General features: G+C 46.9%; 1 protein-coding gene across 1 annotated transcript in view; it reads left to right on the top strand.

The window, feature by feature from the left end:
* Window positions 1–3091: 3091 nt before the first annotated feature.
* The window catches only part of LOC119162164 (rho GTPase-activating protein 6-like), a 34004-nt gene continuing 15400 nt past the window's right edge, over window positions 3092–21695 (top strand). The window contains exons 1-3 of the mRNA XM_075876332.1: window positions 3092–3244; window positions 3780–3936; window positions 9520–9743. Of these exons, the coding sequence (XP_075732447.1) occupies window positions 3092–3244; window positions 3780–3936; window positions 9520–9743 (534 nt within the window). The remainder of the gene's footprint in view (window positions 3245–3779; window positions 3937–9519; window positions 9744–21695) is intronic.

The following is a 21695-nucleotide window of genomic DNA, read 5'->3' on the forward strand; positions in this document are numbered from 1 at the left end:
ATGCATATGAAACATCAGTGACCAATGCGTCACGTTCGTTATGCCTACTCAGAAGGATTAGAAAAAGTCGATGGGGCATATGGACTGACACCTTAATAATGATTTACCGGATGTACATACGCCTTATACTAGAGTTTGGGTGTGCCTTATTTTCTTACATACCGGCATGGAAGTTACGTCGGTTACTTCTAATTGAGTGCCAAGCACTTCGCTGGGGCCTGGGGTTACTCAAATTGGTAGAAAACTGTTCTAAATAAGGAATCAATAATTCCATCTTTACGTGCTAGATTTAAATTATTAACAATTTAAACGTTTTAGAGTCTATAACTCGCCAATAGGACAAGGAGACTATATATTTATCAGTGGTCCAGCACTGTTTTTTAATATCACATGGCATCGCTTTCATAACCCTCAGGTATTCATTACCCAGAAGCTGCGCTGGACCCATTGTAGATAAGTCTCAATGATATAGTGCCTATGAGTAGCAGGTTCAGTGAATTAGCCATATCTTATGACGATATCTTCTCTAACCATACGAAATTACTACCTAGTATTCTTCTGAATGGCATTTTTCAAGAGCACAAATCAAATTTATTCTATGGATGTGATAGCAACTGATGCTTCGCAGTGTGAAGAAAAGGCCGGGGTGAGAATTTTTTCCACACAACTAGACTAGTCGTTTTCTGTTAGGCTTCCTCATTACACCCAAATATTTTTGGCTGAGTTGTTAGCTGTTACATTAGCCCTTCGTTAAGTTTTTTAACCATAACTTTTGCGGCTATAGCTACAGATTCATTGGCGTTGTGTTTGGCACTAACTGCTTCATCAGATTCGGATATTCTAAGATTACGACGATTACTTGTTCCTTATCGTTTGTGATTCCTGCGATTAATTTGGTTGCCGGACACAAAGGAATTGTACTCAGTGAAGTTGCAGACGCTCTGACGAAAGTTTCTTGGACAAGTCCAGTTATCCCTCTTCTTCCTGTTACGGCGTTTGTTGCTGCGGCACGGTTCAGAAAGTATGCGTTATCTGTGTTTGCTCCAAGTCTCGATTCATCACCACACTTTTGCACCTACAGTTTCCTTTGAGCAGGAAATGGTGTGCAGCAAGACGAGCTGCAGTTGTAATAACCAGAATGCGTTGTAGAATTGCAAATCTCAATTCTTACATGCACAGAACGGGTTCGGCAATCTCCGCTTTTTGCTCCTATTGCAACGAACTCAAAACCATCGAACACTTTTTGTTAAGCTGCCCAAGTTTTTCACTACAAAAAGCCTAGTATCGAAATTATATTGCGGCAATGTAGTCTACCGGTTACATCAGCCGTTATGATATCATTTGAGGCCCTTGCACTGGGACACTCGGACAGGGATATTTTCAAAGCTGTCGAAAACTTTGTATGTGACTCGAATATATTTGGTAGGTGTATCAACTACTAACAATTCTTTATTCATCCTTCCTAGTCAAAACATTTTCAGCCTCAGGAAGATTACACAAAAAAGTGCAAGTTAATATTACAATTATTCATAATTACCGTTACATTAAAAAACCTTCTCAAAATTTTTTTAGCGCTCACTAAATATTACCTATAGATCCTGTAGGTATTATGCGCCCGACTCATGGCCCATTCCCCAGAGTGGGTAGGTGCCAATGATCCAAGGAGCATCATCATCATCACCATCATGATCAACATCATCAATAACACTGTAATAGTTTGACAGCCCCGGTGGTCGTCGTCCTGTGTACGTTGACCTGTGTAGCTGAGCAGGACCGTCTGGCTTAAGATTTTCAACGTCTGCACCACTAAATGTCAATGAGGATGCACTGACTGGTAAAGAATTGATTGATTTGTATGTGGGGCGCCCCGCCGCGGTGGTCTAGTGGCTAAGGTACTCGGCTGCTGACCCGCAGGTCGTGGGTTTGCATTCCGGCTGCGGCGGCTGCATTTCCGATGTAGGCGGAAATGTTGTAGGCCCGTGTGCTCAGATTTGGGCGCACGTTAAAGAACCCCAGGTGGTCAAAATTTCCGAAGTCCTCCACTACGGCGTTTCTCATAATCATATGGTGGTTTTGGGACGTTAAACCCCACAAATCAATCAATTTGTATGTGGGGTTTAACGTCCCAAAACCATCACATGATTATGAGAGACACCGTAGTAAAGGGCTCCGAAATTTCGACCACCTGGGTTCTTTAGCGTGCTCACAAATCTAAGCACATGGGCCTACAACATTTCCGCCTCCATCGGAAAAGCAGCCGCCGCCACCGGGATTTGATCCCGCGACATGCGGGTCAGCAGCCGAGTACCTTAACCCCTAGTGACTAATAAAGAAAGTGATGGAGGAACGCCACGAGCTTTTCCGCTGTATTCTGTACGTTTGGGCGGCTATAGAGTTTACGTTATTACTCCTTTCTCCGATACTACTCACTGCCAGCGCTAAATTTAAACAAAGAAAACTTGCCAACATAGGTGTCTTGTTATATCACCGGTAACAGGTAACGGTGGAGTTGAGCTATGAAGCTGTCTCTTGGCAGACTATGCGTCTAACCTAACAAGGTGCATTGGTAGGTCGATGTAGGAATGGCCTTGAATTCTTGATGTAGTCTAAGGTTTCTTATATATCTATTACCCTGGCGAAATTTAGCCAATTCGCAGGCTGGATAACGCTAGCTGTCAGCGGCCATAATTCTCCTCCGTTTAATGATTGTGTCGGGGCAATTTGTTGTCTCAATATAAGCATCCCGGCGTCCCACTTCAGATAATTACATGAACATAATACGGTTGGAGGTTGGTTGGTCCCGAAAGTTCTGCACGACGCCATGGTTCTGTCGTACATGCCATATGTATGTATGTATGTATGTATGTATGTATGTATGTATGTATGTATGTATGTATGTATGTATGTATGTATGTATGTATGTATGTATGTATGTATGTATGTATGTATGTATGTATGTATGTATGTATGTATGTATGTATGTATGTATGTATGTATGTATGTATGTATGTATGTATGCATACTGAATTGAAGGTAAAGTGCAGTTGTGCTGGCGTGGAATTAAAAGGCATCACTTCAACATTCCTCAGGAATGCACCAACAGCAGCGACACCAGCAACAGCAGGAACAGTACAGTGGCTGCCCGTCCGGCAAGCTGTCCAACGCCCTACGGAAACTGTGGAGGTTACGGGCCAAGTCACAGTCCAGGGTATCCACGCTCAGCGTCTGCAGCTGGACCCCCGAGGTATGGTCCCACTTTGCCCGATCAGTCACGGAAGTTCAGAGACCACAATACATAAGGAGAATCCTATAATATTTAAGCTGCTTTGGTGTGAAGCCCTAAACTTAGGCTTTCGGCTCGTTCCAAAAAGCGCAAACATGTGCAGTGCCATGCGAGTGAATGGACTCACGAATCACGGGAAACTTCGATGTTTTGACATGGTGGCCTCCAAACTTTTCACGTCGACTGTACAACCCTTATTGCCTATGACAGGGTAGACCCCACGGGCGTAGCCAGGTGGGGACTAAACTTTATTCTCCCGAATTTTTTTCATTTTCGATTTTGTTTGCTTATATGTACACATATACAAACGTACGCACGAACATAAAATATAATTGACCCCCCCCCCCAAAAAAAAAAACATTTTCTGGCTACGCTTCTGCTACACACGCAATCACCCAAGAAAAATGCAGCGTGTGTTCTGCAGTCAATTGTGTGTTTGATCCATTGATATTTGCGAAGGTTTTGTAAGATAGATACGTTTGGTCGGTGCGTGCAGGACTGCTGCCGTTGGCGTTCCCGGACCGGAGACCGGCTGACGCTGCGGCCAACGATGCTCGTGGCTCTCACCGAGACGGAGGCCATAGGCTTCCGGGCACTGGCTGTATACAGGCTCCAAAGCATCGGTATCGGCTGCAAGGTAGACGTACCCAGAGGTGGGTGCACGGCCTCCATTTGAATTTCAGGCCACCAATTAAATAAGCCACTTGAGTAAGACCTGCCTTACTGGGCAGGCTACGGTAATTGTACTCTAGTCTAACCAACAAGGACAACGCGGAATGACGAGGAACGCAGTTATGTTTGGGGCCCGCGAAGGATGGCCAGTCCGTAGACGGCGCTTGACGAAAAGGGAAGTTAATGAAAAGACGAGGCTGCCCAGACGTGGACTAAACCGTTCTCCTCAGAACGCGTCTTTGTCGTCAAATCCCGTGAGCACCCGCCACAGCGGTCTAGTGGCTAAGGTACTCGGCTGCTGATCCGAAGGTCGCGGGATCAAAATGCCGGCTGTGGCGGCTGCATTTCCGATGGAGGCGGAAAAGTTGTAGGCCCATGTACTCAGATTTGGGTGCACCTTAAAGAACCCCAGGTGGTCTAAATTTCCGGAGCCCTCCACTACGGCGTCTCTCATAATCATATGGTGGTTTTCGGACGTTAAACACCACAAATCAATCAATCAAACCTTATGAGCTTTTTTTCGCCGCAACTTGTGCTGGGGAGTCACCCGCACCGAGGTAGCACTCTCACGGTGAGCCAGACTGAGAAATAAGTGATCGCTGTCGCGACACGGCTCCCAACAAGATAATGTGCGCCATGCTGTAACAATACGTGTACATATATGACAGAATTGTGTCTACTCACGCCAGACAGCCAACCGGCCGTCTACACAGGCTTGTTGTCGCATGAAGGTATCTTTTGAGCTGTACATCGACGAAATGGCGGAGTTCTTTTCAGCCGATGCTCCGAGGATGGCAAAGTGTGGGAACGCAGAGGCGGATACCCATCTCTGAGGAAAGGGCAGTTGTTTGCTCCCTTGGTGGAGCATCGACTAGGGGTTCGTCCCACGAGGCTGTCTCAGATGAGGCGGGAGAATTTAATGAAGAGAAATAGAGAAGGGGAGCTTGGTGCTCGAGAACGAGATCGGGAAGCGGGGACAGAGGTCGTGCTTAGCGCAGACTCTGATCCAAGGTTGATACTACGTTGAGGCGGACAGAGGTCGTGCTTAGCGCAGACTCTGATCCAAGGATGATACTACATTGAGAAGTTGGTGTCGATGTGTGGAGTATACGAAGGGCTCGGCAAGCAACGCCGACGTTGATAATAATACAGCTCAGTGGTTACTGTGTGGTCGGTTTAGTGGCTACCCCAGCCTTTGTTTGTAAATAAGTGTCAGTGTTTAAATAAACTGAAGTCTGTCAGGAGGTGGGCGAGCAGTCCAGTCCTTCAACGTGTCGTCTTAATCATCTGAATCATAGCGATTACATCCGTCATCCCAATCTTAACTAACGCATTTGTATTGCAGTGCGCATTTTAAATCGCTGATAAAGTAGAACTGTGAAACGGACGCAAGATGAGAGACAGCGCCGAGTGGCGTTTTCATGCATTCCTGTAGTTTTCTTAGCTCCATGCTGTCTGGAACCATGCAGCTCACTCCACACGGTCAAACGCACGTCTCAGCTCTTGTGCTCTGTAGACAGTTGTGTTGGATGTTGTTGCTTGCTTCATCGTGCACCATGACAAATGCAAATAAGACTGCCCGTAGTTGTTTTAACTAATACCATTCAGTCTGCAAGTAATTAGTCAGGTAGAGCGCAACGATTTTTTTTCAGGTTTTTTAATCCAAGCGCTTGCAGACCGCTTGTCACCATGAGGCACAGGCATAAGAGAAAGTATAATTTAGCGCCCTCTTCAGAAACAGTTCTTACATGCCAATCCGGTTCGAGAAAACTGGGCGTTGCTTAAACATGGTGTAGGTGGCGTGTTATGGGTGAACGCATGTAAGCGGCGCCGAGCAGATCTGACGTATCGAGGCCGTTGTGTATAAGACTGGTTGTTAAGCTCTGTGCAAGCTTTCACTTTCATTGTTACTTTTTTCGCATTCTTTCGTGATTTAAAGGCTATCCCCGTCGCTTGCGTATGCCGTAGTGCCATCTCGTGTAAGCCAGCAACACACGCATGTGCCCTACACGAAGGCCACGGGGAGGTATTTTTCACACTGAGCGGCAGAATTGAGCCACTTGTAAGAAAGCGCGCTCATAACAAGAGTTGCAGTGTAGACGCAAACATGTTAACTGAAGGCAAAATGCGAAACGCAAAAAAATTTATGAACGATCTCCCCGAACGGAACCCTGATGAGATGCGAAGCAGCAGCGGTGCGCATGGCGTCGACCCGGTTGAAACGGGCGTTGACACGGTGGCTGGAAGAACAGTCTGAAGCGAAACGCGGTGTATTGTTGACTCGAGTGAACAATTATTTGAAACGCAAAGACGCAGGAGGCACGTTGGCTTTCCTGTAAAGTTCATTGCAGAAAGGCTGTTTGCTCGATGTGCGCTAGAACGTTGTGAGCAGTGGAGAGGGTGAAGCGAGAGAGATGACACGTGGTGAGCGGCAACCGGCTAGAGAGAGTGACGTCAACGCGCGTGCACTGCAAGGGAAGGCATGACCTACTTGGCACCGCCCCAACACCTGCGGTCAGTGGAGTGTGGTGCGGATGGTGGGACAACGCTACACAGGCTAGTTAAAGAGCTCCTTCTCGTCTAAAAATGTATCTGTTAGTCAAGTTGGTTGACTGATCAATAATTGTTGGTGTAAAGTATCAAGCTTAAATGATCGAGTCTGTGTTTCTGCAATTCGTAAACGTTGAGATTTGTGATATGCGCCTTACCGAAGCACACTCGAGAGTCGACGAGTTCATTCGAGTTCATTGCTGGCTTGTAACGAGCGGGACCTCCAATAATTTTTAGGTTTTGGTTGGCTCCTTCAGAAAACATAAAGCGTTTTCATTTGGAGGTCATAGGCGCAAAAATTTTCAGAACATGGAATTCGTGAAAACATTTTATTTATTCACGATCTCACTAAAAACCCCGCAGTTGGTTTGATCAGTGCTATATCAATGTAGTGCAATGAGCTTTCGCTGCAGATACCAATTCGAGGGCGCACTTGGCAGAAAAGAATGTTTTTTATTTATTCCTTGTTTTTCGCCCCTGTTCTGAAAGCTTTTGCTGTTGACATTGTACTGTCACGACGTGATACATAGATACATTGTAACTAAATCACGACGTGATACGTAGATGACATGCATGTCATCCAGCGTCAGTAACCATAACCTGCGAGTTTAGTGGGGCGGCTTTTGAAGACGATAGTCTTTCTTGGGGACCATCAACGGAAAAATTTTGGTCTGTCTGTCTGTACATTTGTCTGTTTTTCTGCCCTAACGAAACCTCAAACGGCACCAAACGGACAACCCCATCTACAGTACCCACTAATATAGCTGAAGCTTTAGCGTTTATAGTTGAACGATTGTCAATTAAAAAGCAAATAATGCGCATATATGAGGCGCCATAACAACATGTCTATGTTTTTTATGTATGTCTTTATACTATAAGAGGCACACACAAGTAACTCTAAGGACTGTAGTGTTTAATGCGCTGCGCTGACAGTGCAACGCGATGCTCAAGAAGGTGTTTCCGACGCTTTGCTACGACGGCACGGTGGCGGCACCTGCTCGTCACTTAGCATTCTACACTTTATCACCTCCGTGACTGGCGTGCATTTTTCTCCGCGGTCACACACGCCTTTGTTTTCGAAGATAACTGCTAGATGGCGTTCGTGCCTAACGTGGCTAACGGCTAGGTGGCGTTAGCCGCCGCCCGATCTAAAGGGTACAGGCACATCAACCCATCCATCCATTCTAGATGCGCTTGTTCGCTTCTGTTATACGCTCGAGGCACTCTAACACAGCACCTCCAGAATACCATTCACCGATTGTCTTGCGCAGAACATCATATAAACGTTTTGTTCACTCTCTCCAGACGCAAGACTATCGTCTTTCGACGACAGTTATATGTAACATGTAGATTCGGGCGAATTTTTTTCACTTGTGCTCTCCTCTCTACGTGCAGAGGACAGAATGGAGGCGTCGGCGAAACTTCGCAGACGGCCTGCCCTACTTCGGAAGAAGGTTCATACCACGAGCTTTTTCGGAAGTCGCAAAGAAAGGAGTAAGAATGCCCGCATGCTCGCCTTCTTTCTTTAAGCTCTAACACACAAGTTTTTTCAAGAAATGTATCCAATATTATTTAAAAATTACAGGAAAGAGGCATCTGCGTGCTAACTGTTGCGTTATTTTTACTGTGAAAAAAGACATCTTTAGATGTGTACCAACCCTAATTACGACAGTAAAATTTAAACTAAAACAATTGACCTTTTAACCAGTGAAAATAATTGAAGCGAAATTGGTAAATTCAAGTCCTTCCTACGGCACTTCATATCCACTTCAATATCTTTGAGAGATTGCCACTGGTAATCACCACAGAGCGATGAAATCTGGCTAATAGAGCAAGTTAAACTGAAACTGAGGCACCAAACAAAGCGTCTACCATACTCTTCGAATACGCCCTCAATGACAACACTGTTTCCCTCGCCGTTTTCAACCGTCCATCAAGGGCTTAATAGTGAATTATTTTTATGCAAGTACTTAAGCTGAATGGTGGCAGGACAGTTAATAATTAAGTTACACACACATCACCTCGACTTTTCTAAATCTCACAAAAACAACGCCTCCCTTCATTTTCTTACTTGGAATGTAATACTGAGCGCCTTGGATTTATACCGTGCGAATTTGACGCGTTTCTGGCAGTGCATAATAATTGCTGACTGAAAAGGTTAAAGTTGTTAGTTAGGATGATCGCTCGATCTTAGTGCCACCACTAGATCGTGCACTTCCGCCGTAGGAAGACAAAAGGCGCGCGGCTAACAGTAAAAGGGCCTGCGTATAAGCAAGACGATGCTCGTCACCGTCGCCTGTAGAGGGGTGCAGAAAAAGCACTTGCCCCATCCCTATCTCTCTCTCTTTCTGACTGCATGATGCAACAAGGCTTTGCCATTCCCAAGACAAAATACTGCCGTTACATATGCTTGTCACTAACGATAGCACTAACGATGCTATGATGTTCTACAATAAACAATTGTTGTAGGGTTGTTATTGTAAATTTTTGCGGCATACGCAGAAACCATAGGCGTAATCTGTGCACGGGTGGCAAGTTTCTTTGTCCATCACTTAATTTATCTGCTGCTTCAACTCGCCCCAAAACAGAAGCTATGGTCCTAGCAGATCTTCTACTGCCACATAAGCTCGCACGCGATCTATCCACATCACGATAAGTTCTATGCGTAAGTATTCCGCCTCAAGTGCATCGTAACATACATGATCGTGAAGTAAGGTGCATTATTCCCTGACTTGTAGTGAGTCAGAGAATGAAGTGAGTCTGGGCACATGTAGTGAGTCTCGTTGACTACCCTGCTCTGGGAAAAGGGGGAATGGAAAAAAAATGAGAGAAATGCTGGTGGTACTAAGCGCTGATGTTTTCGGAAACTTTCTCGGCCATCACCCAAACTCGTAAAAAGGCGGCTTTTTTACTGTTGTTTTCTTTGTACTGTTGCTGGCTGGTTCTGTAAGGTTACGTAAGCTATTCCGAGGCGTGTTGATTAAGTACTCCACTGTCTCTCACACACACTGCAGCAGACATTCCGTGTGGACAGGTGTTCGGTGTGGGACTGCAGCAGGTGGTGCAGAGTGACCGGCAGCGGCTCCCGTACTCGACGCTGGCCCAGCTGGCTCCCTGGTCACCCTGGGACCATGGCCCAGACGTGGCCGCCGCGGACGCCCTGTTTCCACGCTCGGACAACTCCAGTAAAAGCTTCCTGTCCTCGCTCGCCGACTTCTCTAAAGAAAACTCCAGAAAGGTACGACATCTTCGTTTACTTTCTCGAAGGTGCTGACTTTGGAACGCTGCCTACGACAACGGCGAGCCTTCACCAGCATTCGGCAGGGCCCGCGTATTATGTAATGATTGTTGTTTCCTTTTTTTCGTTCTATCTTCTTCTGATGTACCTAATATTGTTATTCTTTATAATACGTTGACTGCACCGGAATCTTCCCCACCACTGCCGTGTATACTGCCCACTAAGCGGAATGTGTCACACGGAAGGAATTGAATCGGGCGAAAAAACAAAGAAAAATATGAAGGTGTTGCATAATGCCGCTGAAGAACTAGACGACGTTCCTCGCTTCCAACTCTTGCCTCTATCTCTTCATTTGGTGTCTTCTGGTTGGAACGCTGAATCCCGCGATAATACTTGTTTGTACCGTTTTTCATCACCTCAAGCCCCCCTTTTATCTTGATCTTTCACCTTGTTTGCACTAACCTATTCGCAACACTTCCCTTCGGGAGGGTGAGGAAGAAAGTCTCTGTCGGGCATTCCTGTCGTCGCGACCAACTGGTTTTCTATATTCGCAAGTTGCATCGCCTATAGGGGGTGCTTACTGGGGTTCAATATGGCGCCCACAGAGAGTATATCCGAGTCGCCGAGCACATGTGCAGCCTACAGTGCAGTGTTTTTTTTTCTTGCATCGCGATGGCTCTACCCTATTTACAGTCACACATTAAGCGCCACCAAGACGCATCATAAACTCGGATACGATGCCTCCTTGAAGGCGAAGACGTCCTCAATGCCAAACACATCACTTGTTGCGGCGTGCGATGTACATGCACGTTGCCCTTCACTAAAGGAATGCCTCACGATCATTACGTGGTTTGTCACATCATCATCAGCCTAACTGCAGTACACTGCAGTACAAAGGACTTTCCCACGTTCCGCCAGCCAGCTCGGTCCTGCGCTTTCTACTGCAGTACAAAGGACTTTCCCATGTTCCGCCAGCCAACTCGGTCCTGCGCTTTCTGCTGCCAATATATACCCGCAAACTTCTGAATCTCATCTGCCCACCTGGTCTTCTGTCTCCCGCAAACCCGCTTGCCTTATCTAGGAATCCCGTTAGTTACCCTTAATGACCAGCGGTTATCCTGTTTACGTGCTAAATACCCGGCCCATGTCCATTTCCTCTTCTTGATTTCAACTATGATACTTAGCTCTGGTTTGTTCCCTAATTTACTCTGCTCTCTTCTTGTCCTTTAAGGTTACACCAACCATTTTCTTTTTCATTGCTTGCTGCGCCATCCTCAAATTAAGCTGAACCCTCTTCGTAAGTCTACAGGTTTCTGCACCGAAGCTAACTACCGGCAAGATGCAGCTGTTATAAACCTTCCTCTTGAGGGAGAGTGGCAATCTACCTGTCATGATTTGAGAGTGCTTGCCACATGTGCTCCACCCCATTCTTATTCTTCTAGTTACTTCCATCCCGTGGTTCGGCTCCACAGTCATTACTTGTCCTAAGTAGATATAGTTATTTAAAACTTCAAGTGCAATATACCTATCTCGAAGCGCTGCTCTCTTACGAGGTTGTTGTACGCACAACCCCAAATAGTGTCAAAACATTCTGTATTTACTTTCACATTCTTAGTTTTGAGTGGATGACGATATGCTGGGTTTAACGTCCCAAAACCACCATATGATTATGAGAGATGCCGTAGTGGAGGGCTCCGAAAATTTAGCCCATCTGGTGTTCTTTAACGTGCGCCTAAATCTGAGCACACGGGCCTACACCATTTCCGCCTCCATGGGAAATGCAGCCGCTGCCGCCGGGATTTTAACCCGCGACCTGCGGGTCAGCAGCCGAGTAGCTTAGCCACTAGACCACCATGGCGGGGCCGTTTTGAGCGGATATTTACCTATGTAAGGTTTCGCAAAGTTATCGCAATGTCAATCTCTTTGAAGAATTTTTATAAAAATCACAGCTTTGCAGCAAAGGCGAAACAATGAACGTGATAGCAACAAATCGGAAGGTCACGCACTGAATGGCAAGCAAGTGGAAAGATGTCCCACGTTTTTCAAGCACAAATGACGCACGAAAGGTACACACAGATACAGATCAAGGCAAATAAGAGTGTCAGTTGTTACTTCATTGTGTCTGAAAAGTGCACCGTTTTTACAAACGGAGAGTGTGAAACTATCGCAGTGACCCCTTTGTGCCCGGTAACTACAACACAAACGTTCTAGTGAAGGCCCAACGCCAACTAAAAAGTACATACACACAGTGATGTTTCATTTTACGCCGAAGAATTCTCATTAAGAGACAAAAAATTCTCCATTTCAGGGAATTTTCTCAGAAAACTTTCCCAAAATTCTCAGCTTATTTTCATGTGCAACAGTACCGATTTCCGCTGCCATTCATGCACACACTTAATATAAATACAAGTTTCTCGCGTACTGGCGACTTTTGAAATAATGACTAGCCCCTCCACTGGTGCACAACAAAAGCATGACTTTATTATTTATATACCGTTAGTACACGCACATTCTGTACTTCAAGTCTAACACCATTAGTGAACTAGAAAGTGCTCCACGTAAATGTCAGAAACAAATACCAAAGGTCATGCTTTCACGGTGCACGTGTCAGAACCGATTGGAGCTGATGAAGGCACAGTGTGACCACTAACTATCGGTTGTCATAAAAGAATTTACTATTCTTGAAACTCCCTGCAATATCACGAAGATTCTCTTGGTCTCCAAATGACAGGCGAAATTTCCCCGAAAAATGACAAATTCTCTGCACGGAACATCACTGCATGCACATGCTATGAGTAGCGCTGCCCCGCCACTACTCCGATACTCTTTAAAAAATTACGCTGGTGGCGGCGGGGCGGCGTAACAGTGTACGAAACTTGCGAATTGTAGTATAGCTCCACAGGCGCCCAATATCACGCGTGCACTCTTTGTGAAGTGGCCCGCTTTGTGATCATGAAGTTCATAGGTGGCTTTGCAAAAGCTTATCTTGGGCTAGTTGGTTGTGAATTCCTGGAGGATAAAAAATGTAGCTGGAAACGATGCAAGGACAGACAGCTACACGGATTGGCGCTAACTTTCAGCTATTATTTATTGAAGAAACATGCGGAGGTATATACACAGCACAAACGCAGCCGAGGCTATAACTCTCGCGATAATCGGACTGAAAACAATAGAATATGTCTAGAAATAATACCTTACTGGCTCTTTGTATCAGTGGGCAAGTTGTGAGGGTTATGAATTATGCTCTTCTGCCGTGTAAACTTTTGCGTATATATCTTTATTACACTACAGTTGGGAGTTAGTGGCACTTTCGTGTATCTGTCTGTCTTCTTAACGCTTGTGCAGACACACGGGGACGAATAAGGGATGCACATGGACGAGTTGGGCCTTCTCTTCTTCGTGCCCATGTGTTGTTGAGGCGAATTTGTGCCATCTAGATCGAGTGGCAGTATTGTCTGGTCTCGTCTCATTCGGCGCTACAATCTTTTCGCGAAGAAGCCATGTGTTAGTAGGTTTGGCGTATAAATGTCCCGTTGCGTGCGCCTCTTTTGTACTCTTCATATGCTCCTGATAGGTTTATCCTTCTCACAGTCGGTCGTTGCGTTAGCCCTCAAGTGACCTTCGTGAAATGATAACGATCCCGAGCAAAAAATGACCGGCCAGCTAGCAGCTTTCCTTCCGGTGCGAGCCTTGAAAAAAATTGTCCTCGCTGTCCTGCTCTGAGCGTCTCCGAGATCCTTTCTAGTCGAGAAAACGACGACTCGCGGTAATCCCGACGAGACGCATTTAGCCGCGTCGATCTTCCTTTTCCGTCGTCGTGCACGAAGTGTGAACAGACAATAGTGCCTCCGTAAACTTTTCGGTTCCCGCGAAGCAACCCGCTCAGTGCCACGTGCAGCCTTTGAAGTTCCCTATTAGCATCCCCCCCCCCCAACCTAAATTCTATCTCATCTTGAGCAGACGTTCTGCACCATCTTGTCTTCAGCTCATTTCTTTACGTTCACTTACGGCGTGTCTGAAGTGATCTTGGAACACTGCCCGATTGACCGATATGTGCTACCAATTTTTTGTGAGTTTGTTGCTGGCTTTGCAACGGCCTAGAAGATTCTCGTAGGAGCGGGTCTAGAAAATAACGCCTGTCGGTGATCCATTGCTGACTATGCGCCCATTCTATGCAATTACTAGTGCCGGCGGTTTGTACGCTTTTTACTTGCGACCATAACTTTAACAGATAAAGGGTAGTGGAAAGTTATACTCAGTGTCTGTGCTCACCCCGAGGTTATTTGAGCGCTCGTCCAGCCCGGTAATGATGGATAACGTCCGTATTATCACACGTGCCTTCAAAATAATAATAATAATAATAATAATAATAATAATAATAATAATAATAATAATATATTTGTAACTGGGGTTTCACGTCCCAAAACCACCACGTGATTATAAGATATTCCGTATAGTGGACGATTCCCGAAATTTTGACCATCTGTTGTTCTTTAACGTGCACTGACACCGCACAGTGCATGGGCTTCAACCATTTCTCCTCCATAGAAATGCGACCGCCGCGACGGGGATCGAACTCGCTATTTTCAGGTCAGCAGCCGAGTGCCATAGCCACTGTTCCGCTGAGGCTCAAATGATCTCACCCGTCGCGGTAGAATATATAGTAACTATGGTGCTCGACTGGTGAACTGAAGGTCATCCGATAAGCTGCTGGCTCCGGCCTGGTGGTCGAATTTTTATGAAGGCAAAATACTACAGGTCGTGTCATTAGACTTATGCGCACGCGAAAGAACCAGAGGCGGTCAAAATTTACGAAGCCCTCTCCTACGGCATATTTGATGATAATATTGTGGTTATGGGACGTAAATTCCAATGGTTATTATTAGTCAAACGACATTGAAGAGTGTATTCTCATATCATATCAGCGTTACTGAATGTCCAAGAGCACACAGAATAGTTTTTTAGACCGAACACGGTGGATGACCTCTGCGTAGTATAACCTCGGTGATCAAACACTTGATTGTTTGTCTATTCATGTATTGACCCTTCTAGGGTTAGAAGTAATAATGATCAAACAGACAGTAAACAAATAAATATTATAGATATGAGAGGCCTGACGTAGCTGCCACGAAAACAAGGGAATAGTGGAAATAGTGGATGGATGGATGAAAAAACTTTATTTAGGTCCAATAGGTTGTGCTAGTATCCTAGTCTGAAGTGGGCCACTTTCACGCTGGTGTCTAGAGACCTAGCCTTGCAGCCGCTTCGCGGGCCCGTTAAACTGCCCATAAGTTTCCGTCTAGTTTAGTATTGCCCAAAGCTGCGTCCCATCGTTTTTCAGTATTATCCTTGTCGCTACGTAACGCGGAGCAATGCCCGAGCATATGAGCAAAGTCTGGTGTCGTGGCATTTATCGCATGTTGTAGGAACACACAATTCCGGATAAATCCTGTTAACAGCCGGTTCGCAGAGGTTCTTGTTTGTAATCACTTGAGTGTAAGGGCCCAAGCTCTGTTTAGTTTACTGCGTGGAGGAGGGAAGACTCTGCGTCCTAAATAGACATGTATCGTTAGCTCGTTGTACGAAATGAGGTGATCCTTGCATGCTGACACCTCAGTATCTTCTTGCCTTGTGACTGCATGGTTGACAAGTCCTAGTGCAGTACTGTGTGCAGATTCGTTGAGGTTTGTGGGAGCACTCTTTATTTCTCTCATGTGAGCAGGAAACCAAATAATCATGTGTGGCTTGATCACTTTTCTCTTGGGCATTGCCACAGCCTGCGTAGAGATAACTCATTTGACAAATGCTCGCACGGCTGCCCGAGAGTCGCTGTGGAACCTAGATCTACTTGGGTCCAAAAGTGCCAATGCTATGGCTAATTGCTCGCAAATTTCTGACTCTGTGGTGTAAATGAAGCCGAGTTGACTAGTTTTTCGTTACCGTTCAGAAGCACTGTTGTGAAAGCCCGTTTATTGGACGTAAAAGCCGCGTCGACAAACGAGCATTCCTCGGCAGCACTTTTAGCTTTTTATAGCAGAGCTATGGCCCTAGCTGCGTTCGGCTCACATTATGAATGAGGTGAACATTCCTCGGAACAAGCATAAGTGTTGTTAACACGAACAAGCATAAGTGTTGTTAACACCGGGACACTCGGTGATGATGCACAGGAGTGACAGCCAATGCGGGGACCAACTCTCTGCACGAGCTTCCCTTCTTCTTACGAAGAGGGCGACCCACTAGAAGGCGCTGAAGAGGATGACCCACTGTTCGAAGTCTTCGCTACAACTACCCCGGGTACGCAAAGGGAGCCGCTTGGGGCCTAATAGCTTGTTACTCTGAGCGGGTCACGGTAGGCCTCGAGGCGCTCCACGTTGACAATGTCGCGCCCTCTACTGCGCGTGTACGAAGATGGTTCGATGGTTTCGATCAAGTAATTCACAGAGAAAATGCGTTCAATGACACGGTAGGGGCTTTTGTATTTGGGCAATAGTTTTGAAGATAGGCCAGTTGCAGTGGTAGGGATCGAGAGCCAGATGAGAGCCCCAGGGAGGAACGTGGGCACAGTAGTGCTGGCGTGAACGCGAATGCTTTTTTGCCACTCTGATCATGCGCAGTAAAGGTCTTTGCAAGCTCTCGACACTCTTCAGCAAGCTTGGCTGTAGCAGAAATAGGCGCACACTCAGACGAATCTGACTTGTACAGAAGTATCGTGTCGATAGTGTGCGACGGGTGCCTTCCATATAATAAAAAGAAAGGTGAAATTCCATTATTGCTCTGAGGAGCGGTATTATATGCGTAGGTGACGAAAGGTAGAATGGCATCCCATTTTGTTTTATCGGCGGTGACGTACTTGAAGAGCATGTCGCCGAGCATATTGTTGAAGCGTTTGATGAGGCCATTTGTCTGCGGGTGGTAAGCAGGAGTTTGGCGGTGAACAACGCTGCACTCTTTGAAAATGACTTCAATGACTTCGGACAGGGAGACATGGCCTCGATCACTGAGCAGTTCGTGGGGTGGACCGTGTCGCAGCATGAATCATTGGAGCAGGAAGGAGGCCACGTAGCTTGCTGTAGCCGCGGGGAGAGCGGCAGTTTCGGCGTATCGCGTGAGGTGGTCTACAGTGGCGACTGCCCAGTGGTTACCAGCCGATATTGGTGGAAGTGGCTCATGCAAATCGATGCCAATGTGCCCAAACGGCCTGGCAGGGCAAGGTAGAGGTTACAGACTTACCGGTGACAGGTGCGTTGATATTTTACGGCGGTGACAATCTATGCTCCTGCATAGATGTCAGCACGTTGTTGGCAGCATGTCGCTTTCCGAGCGAACGAAGCTCTGCACGTAGCGGTACATGCCGCGCCACAAGTACCGTTGGCGATTGCGGTGGTTAGTCTTCGATACCCCGGATGGCGCAGATTGCGGATTAGAATGAAAGAATTTGCATATGTCAGAGCACAGACTGTGGGGTATGACTAGTTGCCACTGGCAGCCGTCACCGTTGTAATTGCCTCGGTGGAGGAGGTCGTCGCGAGCGGCGTAATGTTGGGCTTGACGAAGCAACGCGCGAGTAAATGGAGTGGATGGATATGTCAGCAAGTCTATCAGTGAGGCAATCTATATTGATCCTTGCGCTGTTCAGTAGCAATGCTATGAATTCTAATGAAAAAAAAACGGCAAAGTGAGGCGATGAGTTGTGGGCATTGTCGTCAGGCAAGGGAGAGCGCGACAGGGCGTCGGCGTCAGCATGTTGCCATCCGTTGCGGTACAGCCCGCGGATCTCGTAGTCTTGCAGGCGAAGTGCCCACTGGGCTAGACGGCCTGAGGGGTCTTTCAGTTATGAAAACAAGCATAGTGCGTGATGGTCGGTGACGACATCAAATTGGCGACCATACAAATAAGGTCAGAACTTTGTAAGGGCCCAGACGATTGCAGACATTCTTTTACAGTGACGGTGTACTTAGCCACGGCTTTTGTAAGCATACGGCTTGCATACGCCATGACCCGTGGTTTGCGCTGCGCAGGGACAGCGCCGAGGCCGACACCACTGGCATCCGTGTGTACCTCTGTAGGGGCCGTAGGGTCGTAGTGGCGGAGTATGGGAGGTGACGTCAACAAATGACGGAGCGTTGTGAAAGCTTCGTCGCACTGTAATGACCACGAATGGAGAGGCCCGTCACTTCCGAGGAGCTTCGTAAGCGGCGATATGATAGTCGCGAAGTTTCGAATGAAGCGCTTAAAATAGGAACAAAGTCCCACGAAACTGCGCGGTTCCTTGACGGATGTCGGCTTCAGGAGCTCGGTCACAGCTCGAAGCTTGGCTGGATCAGGGAGAATTCTGTCCTTGGACACGAAGTAGCCGAGTATAATAAGCTGCCGAGCTGCAAACTGGAACTTCTTTAGGTTTAGTTGCAGACTGGCGTAACTCAGACGCCTCAAAACATGCCGCAGGCGTTGAAGATGCGTGGAGAGGTCAAGAGTGAAAACGACGAAATCATCAAGGTAGCATAAAAACGTGTGCTATTTCAGGTCACGCAGAACGGTATCCATCATGCGCTCAAAGGTGTGGGCGCATTGCACAGCCCAAATGGCATGACGTTGAATTTGTACAAGCCGTCGGGGGTGAAAAAAGCGGTCTTTGGTAGAGCGTCCTCAGCCACAGGTACTTGCCAGTACCCTGAGCGCAAATCGAGAGATGAAAAGAGTTATGCTCATTTCAGTCTGTCAATCACGTCATCTACCCGCGAAAGTGGATACGCGTCCTTACGAGTAATCTTGTTGAGGCGTCGGTAGTCAACACAGAACCGCACAGAACTGCTCTTCTTCGCGACGAGAACGACAGAGGGCCGGATAACATCGCGATGAAGCATGTCGTCGACTTGCTCGTTGATTACACGGCGTTTTGTGGGAGATACACGATATGGACGTTGCCACAGTGGTGGTTGGGCGCCTGTGTCGATGCGATGCGTAACGGTGGAAGTGCGGGCGAGAGAAGGTTGAGCGACATCGAAAGAAGAGCGGAATTCTGCCGACTGGCCCAGAAGCTGGGAACGCTAGCCTTTCTGCTACGTAAGGTTGTCGAGAATGAAGGGACTGAATACATCAGTGGATGATGAAGCAGATGTAGAAACAGCACTAAACGCACTGGAACTTGGGCAGTGCATGTGATCGGTTTGATCCATACCTTCTGCGTCTTCGATGGGTTCCCCGCTGCCCAGACATTTCCCTCGCACCAACGTAACACTATTCGGGGATGAGTTCAGAACAAAATAGTGGTGCTACCGTGAGTGACTTGCATTGTCACGAAATGAAACAGCAAGCTTTTCCTGATGAAAACATGATGAGATGGTGAGAAGAGTGCAGTGGTGTCGGGAAGACTTGCGCAGTAGACCGACAGCACTGCGGACGAGATTTCAGGCACTTGCGTGTCGTCTCTGAGGAGTAACTTGCTTGTAGCAGATGGACTGTCGGCCAGCGTCAAAAAAGAGAATGGTGGGAGCTCTATTTCTGCTGGTGCGCAATGAATGACGGCGTCGTGGCGGGAGAGAAAATACCATCCTAGGATGACGTCGTGAGAGCTTGCAGGAATTATGATGAATTCGACGGCATACATCACGTCCTGAATCTTGAGGCGGGTTGTGCACATCGCTGTAGGGTGAATGCTTTGGGCACTGGCTGTACGGAGGGAGAGCCCGGAGTGTGGCGTGGTCACTATGCGCAGTAATCAGCTAAGTTTTGCGTCCTTGACGGGTACGGTGGCTCCAGTATTTACAAGGACAGATGCACGAACACCATTCACAACACGTCTACTACGTTCGATGAGCTTCCCGGAGGGCTTCCGCAGTTCGACAGCATCACCGCCCTTGTCTCAAGAACTGCGACGACTAGTTTTTCTGGTCGCCCTCGAGTGGGCGTAGCCGCATTGGCGACAGTGAGCGACATCGCGGAGATGGTGAACAGCAGGTAGACGGAGCGTGGCGGGATGACGGTGACATAGACGGCGGTTGGTCGGTCAATGCGGGGACCAACAGTCATTGCGAGGACCGACTTTCTGCTCGAGCTGCTCTTCTTCTTACGAAGAGAGCGATCCAGTAGAAGGCGCTGGAGAGGATGACCCTCTGTTCGAACGCTTCGCTACACTGTGATAATGTCCTTCAGTTTGTTGGGTATACCTTTGCGGTTTTCATCTATCGCTGTATTCGGTGTATCAATTCGCTTAAGTATGTGCCTTCCAGTGAGCGTTGTTATGTGTCCAATGAACTTGGCTCTCTCTTGCAACTCGGTGATTTCCTGTAATGTGTTGTGCATTTCAAACTGCATGAGGTTTTAAGTATCATTATACATAAGTAGCCCAAGAGCTACCCTGATTATCTTCCACAGTAAAACACTAAGTTTGTCCCTTTCGGATCTCGGCCACTCTTGCATGGCTGCTAAGTAGGCGAAGTGGCACAGCACAAACAATTAAACTAGTCTGACAACGTTGTCTTCTCCAAGCCCTTGTTGGCGGTTAGTAACTCTTTTGATCAGCCTGATTGCGTTGTGCACTTTCTTAGTGATATGCTGAATAGCTTGGTTATTGAAGCCATTGGCTTCTATCAACAAGCCCAGGACCCGGATAAAAATCACCCTTGGAATGGCGCTTCCGCTCATTGTATAGAGCGTTATCTCATTCTCCTCTGTTGAATTCCATCCCCTGGGTTTGCGGCCTCTTCTTTTAGGTATGTATAGCAGGACTTCAGATTTCTTGGGTGAGCATCGGAGTCCCGTTAGAATGAGACGCTCTTCCGTTATGTTTACGACTTTATTTAAGTTTTTTTTATTTCTCCGTCACTTCCTCCCGTACACCATATCGTGATGTCATCTGAGTAAATAGTGTACTCTGTGCCTTCGATGTATTCGAGTTTTCTGGTGGGACCTATAATAAAGATATTTAAAAGTGTAGGTGAGATGACCGCTCTTTCAGGTGCACCCCAGTTGCCTAGCTTTACTTTAACTGATTTTAGGTCCCCAGCCATGAGCGTTGGTCTCCTTCCGCTGAAAAATTTTTTGAAGTATTGATAAAAATACTATGCAAACAAAGGTTCCGAAATGGTTTTCCGAATGAAGGTATGATGATTGATATGTGGGGTTTAACGTCCCAAAACCACCATATGATTATGAGAGACGCCGTAGTGGAGGGCTCCAGAAATTTCGACTACCTGGGGTTCTTTAACGTGCACCTAAATCTGAGCACACGGGCCTACAACATTTCCGCCTCCATCGGGAATGCAGCCGCCGCAGCTGGGATTCGAACCCGCGACCTGCAGGTCAGCAGCCGAGCACCTTAGCCACTAGACCATCGCGGCGGGGCGAAGGTATGATGAATATTATTGAAGGTTTTCTCCATGTCTGATCACACTATTGTTCGCGTGTCCCTTGTCTTGTGACTTATAATTCTGTTCTTGAGTAGGAGCACGGTGTCTTGCGTGGAAAGACCATGTCTGAAAGCTATCATCGTGAGGGTAAAAGCTGTGCTCTTCCAGGTACCTAGATAATCTATATAGTATCACATGTTCAGCAACCTTTACCACACACGATGTCAGTGAAATCGGTCGTAGATACTCGAAAGCAGGAGGCTTGCTTGGTTTTTGGATTAAAATGGTGTTCCATTCACTAAGAACTCCACCTTTTTTCCACGTCTCATAATTTATTTGCGTTAAATATTCTATAGAATCGTCTTCCGAATTGCGGAGCATCTTGTTTGTTATCCTGTCGGGTCCGGGGGAGATCTCCCATTAAGGTTGTATAAACCACACTTACATCTGTTAGCGTGAATTCAGCATCTAAAATAGGGTTGCTTGGGCCTGTGTAGCCTAATCGAGAAGGGGTGGCAACTGTGTGTCCTCAATGGATTGGTGCCTATTACTAGATGTACAATGGCTTCTGACTTTGATAAATTGTTCTGTGCCACGTGCTAAA

This window comes from Rhipicephalus microplus, chromosome X, assembly GCF_043290135.1.
Source record: "Rhipicephalus microplus isolate Deutch F79 chromosome X, USDA_Rmic, whole genome shotgun sequence".
Lineage (NCBI taxonomy): Eukaryota > Metazoa > Arthropoda > Arachnida > Ixodida > Ixodidae > Rhipicephalus > Rhipicephalus microplus.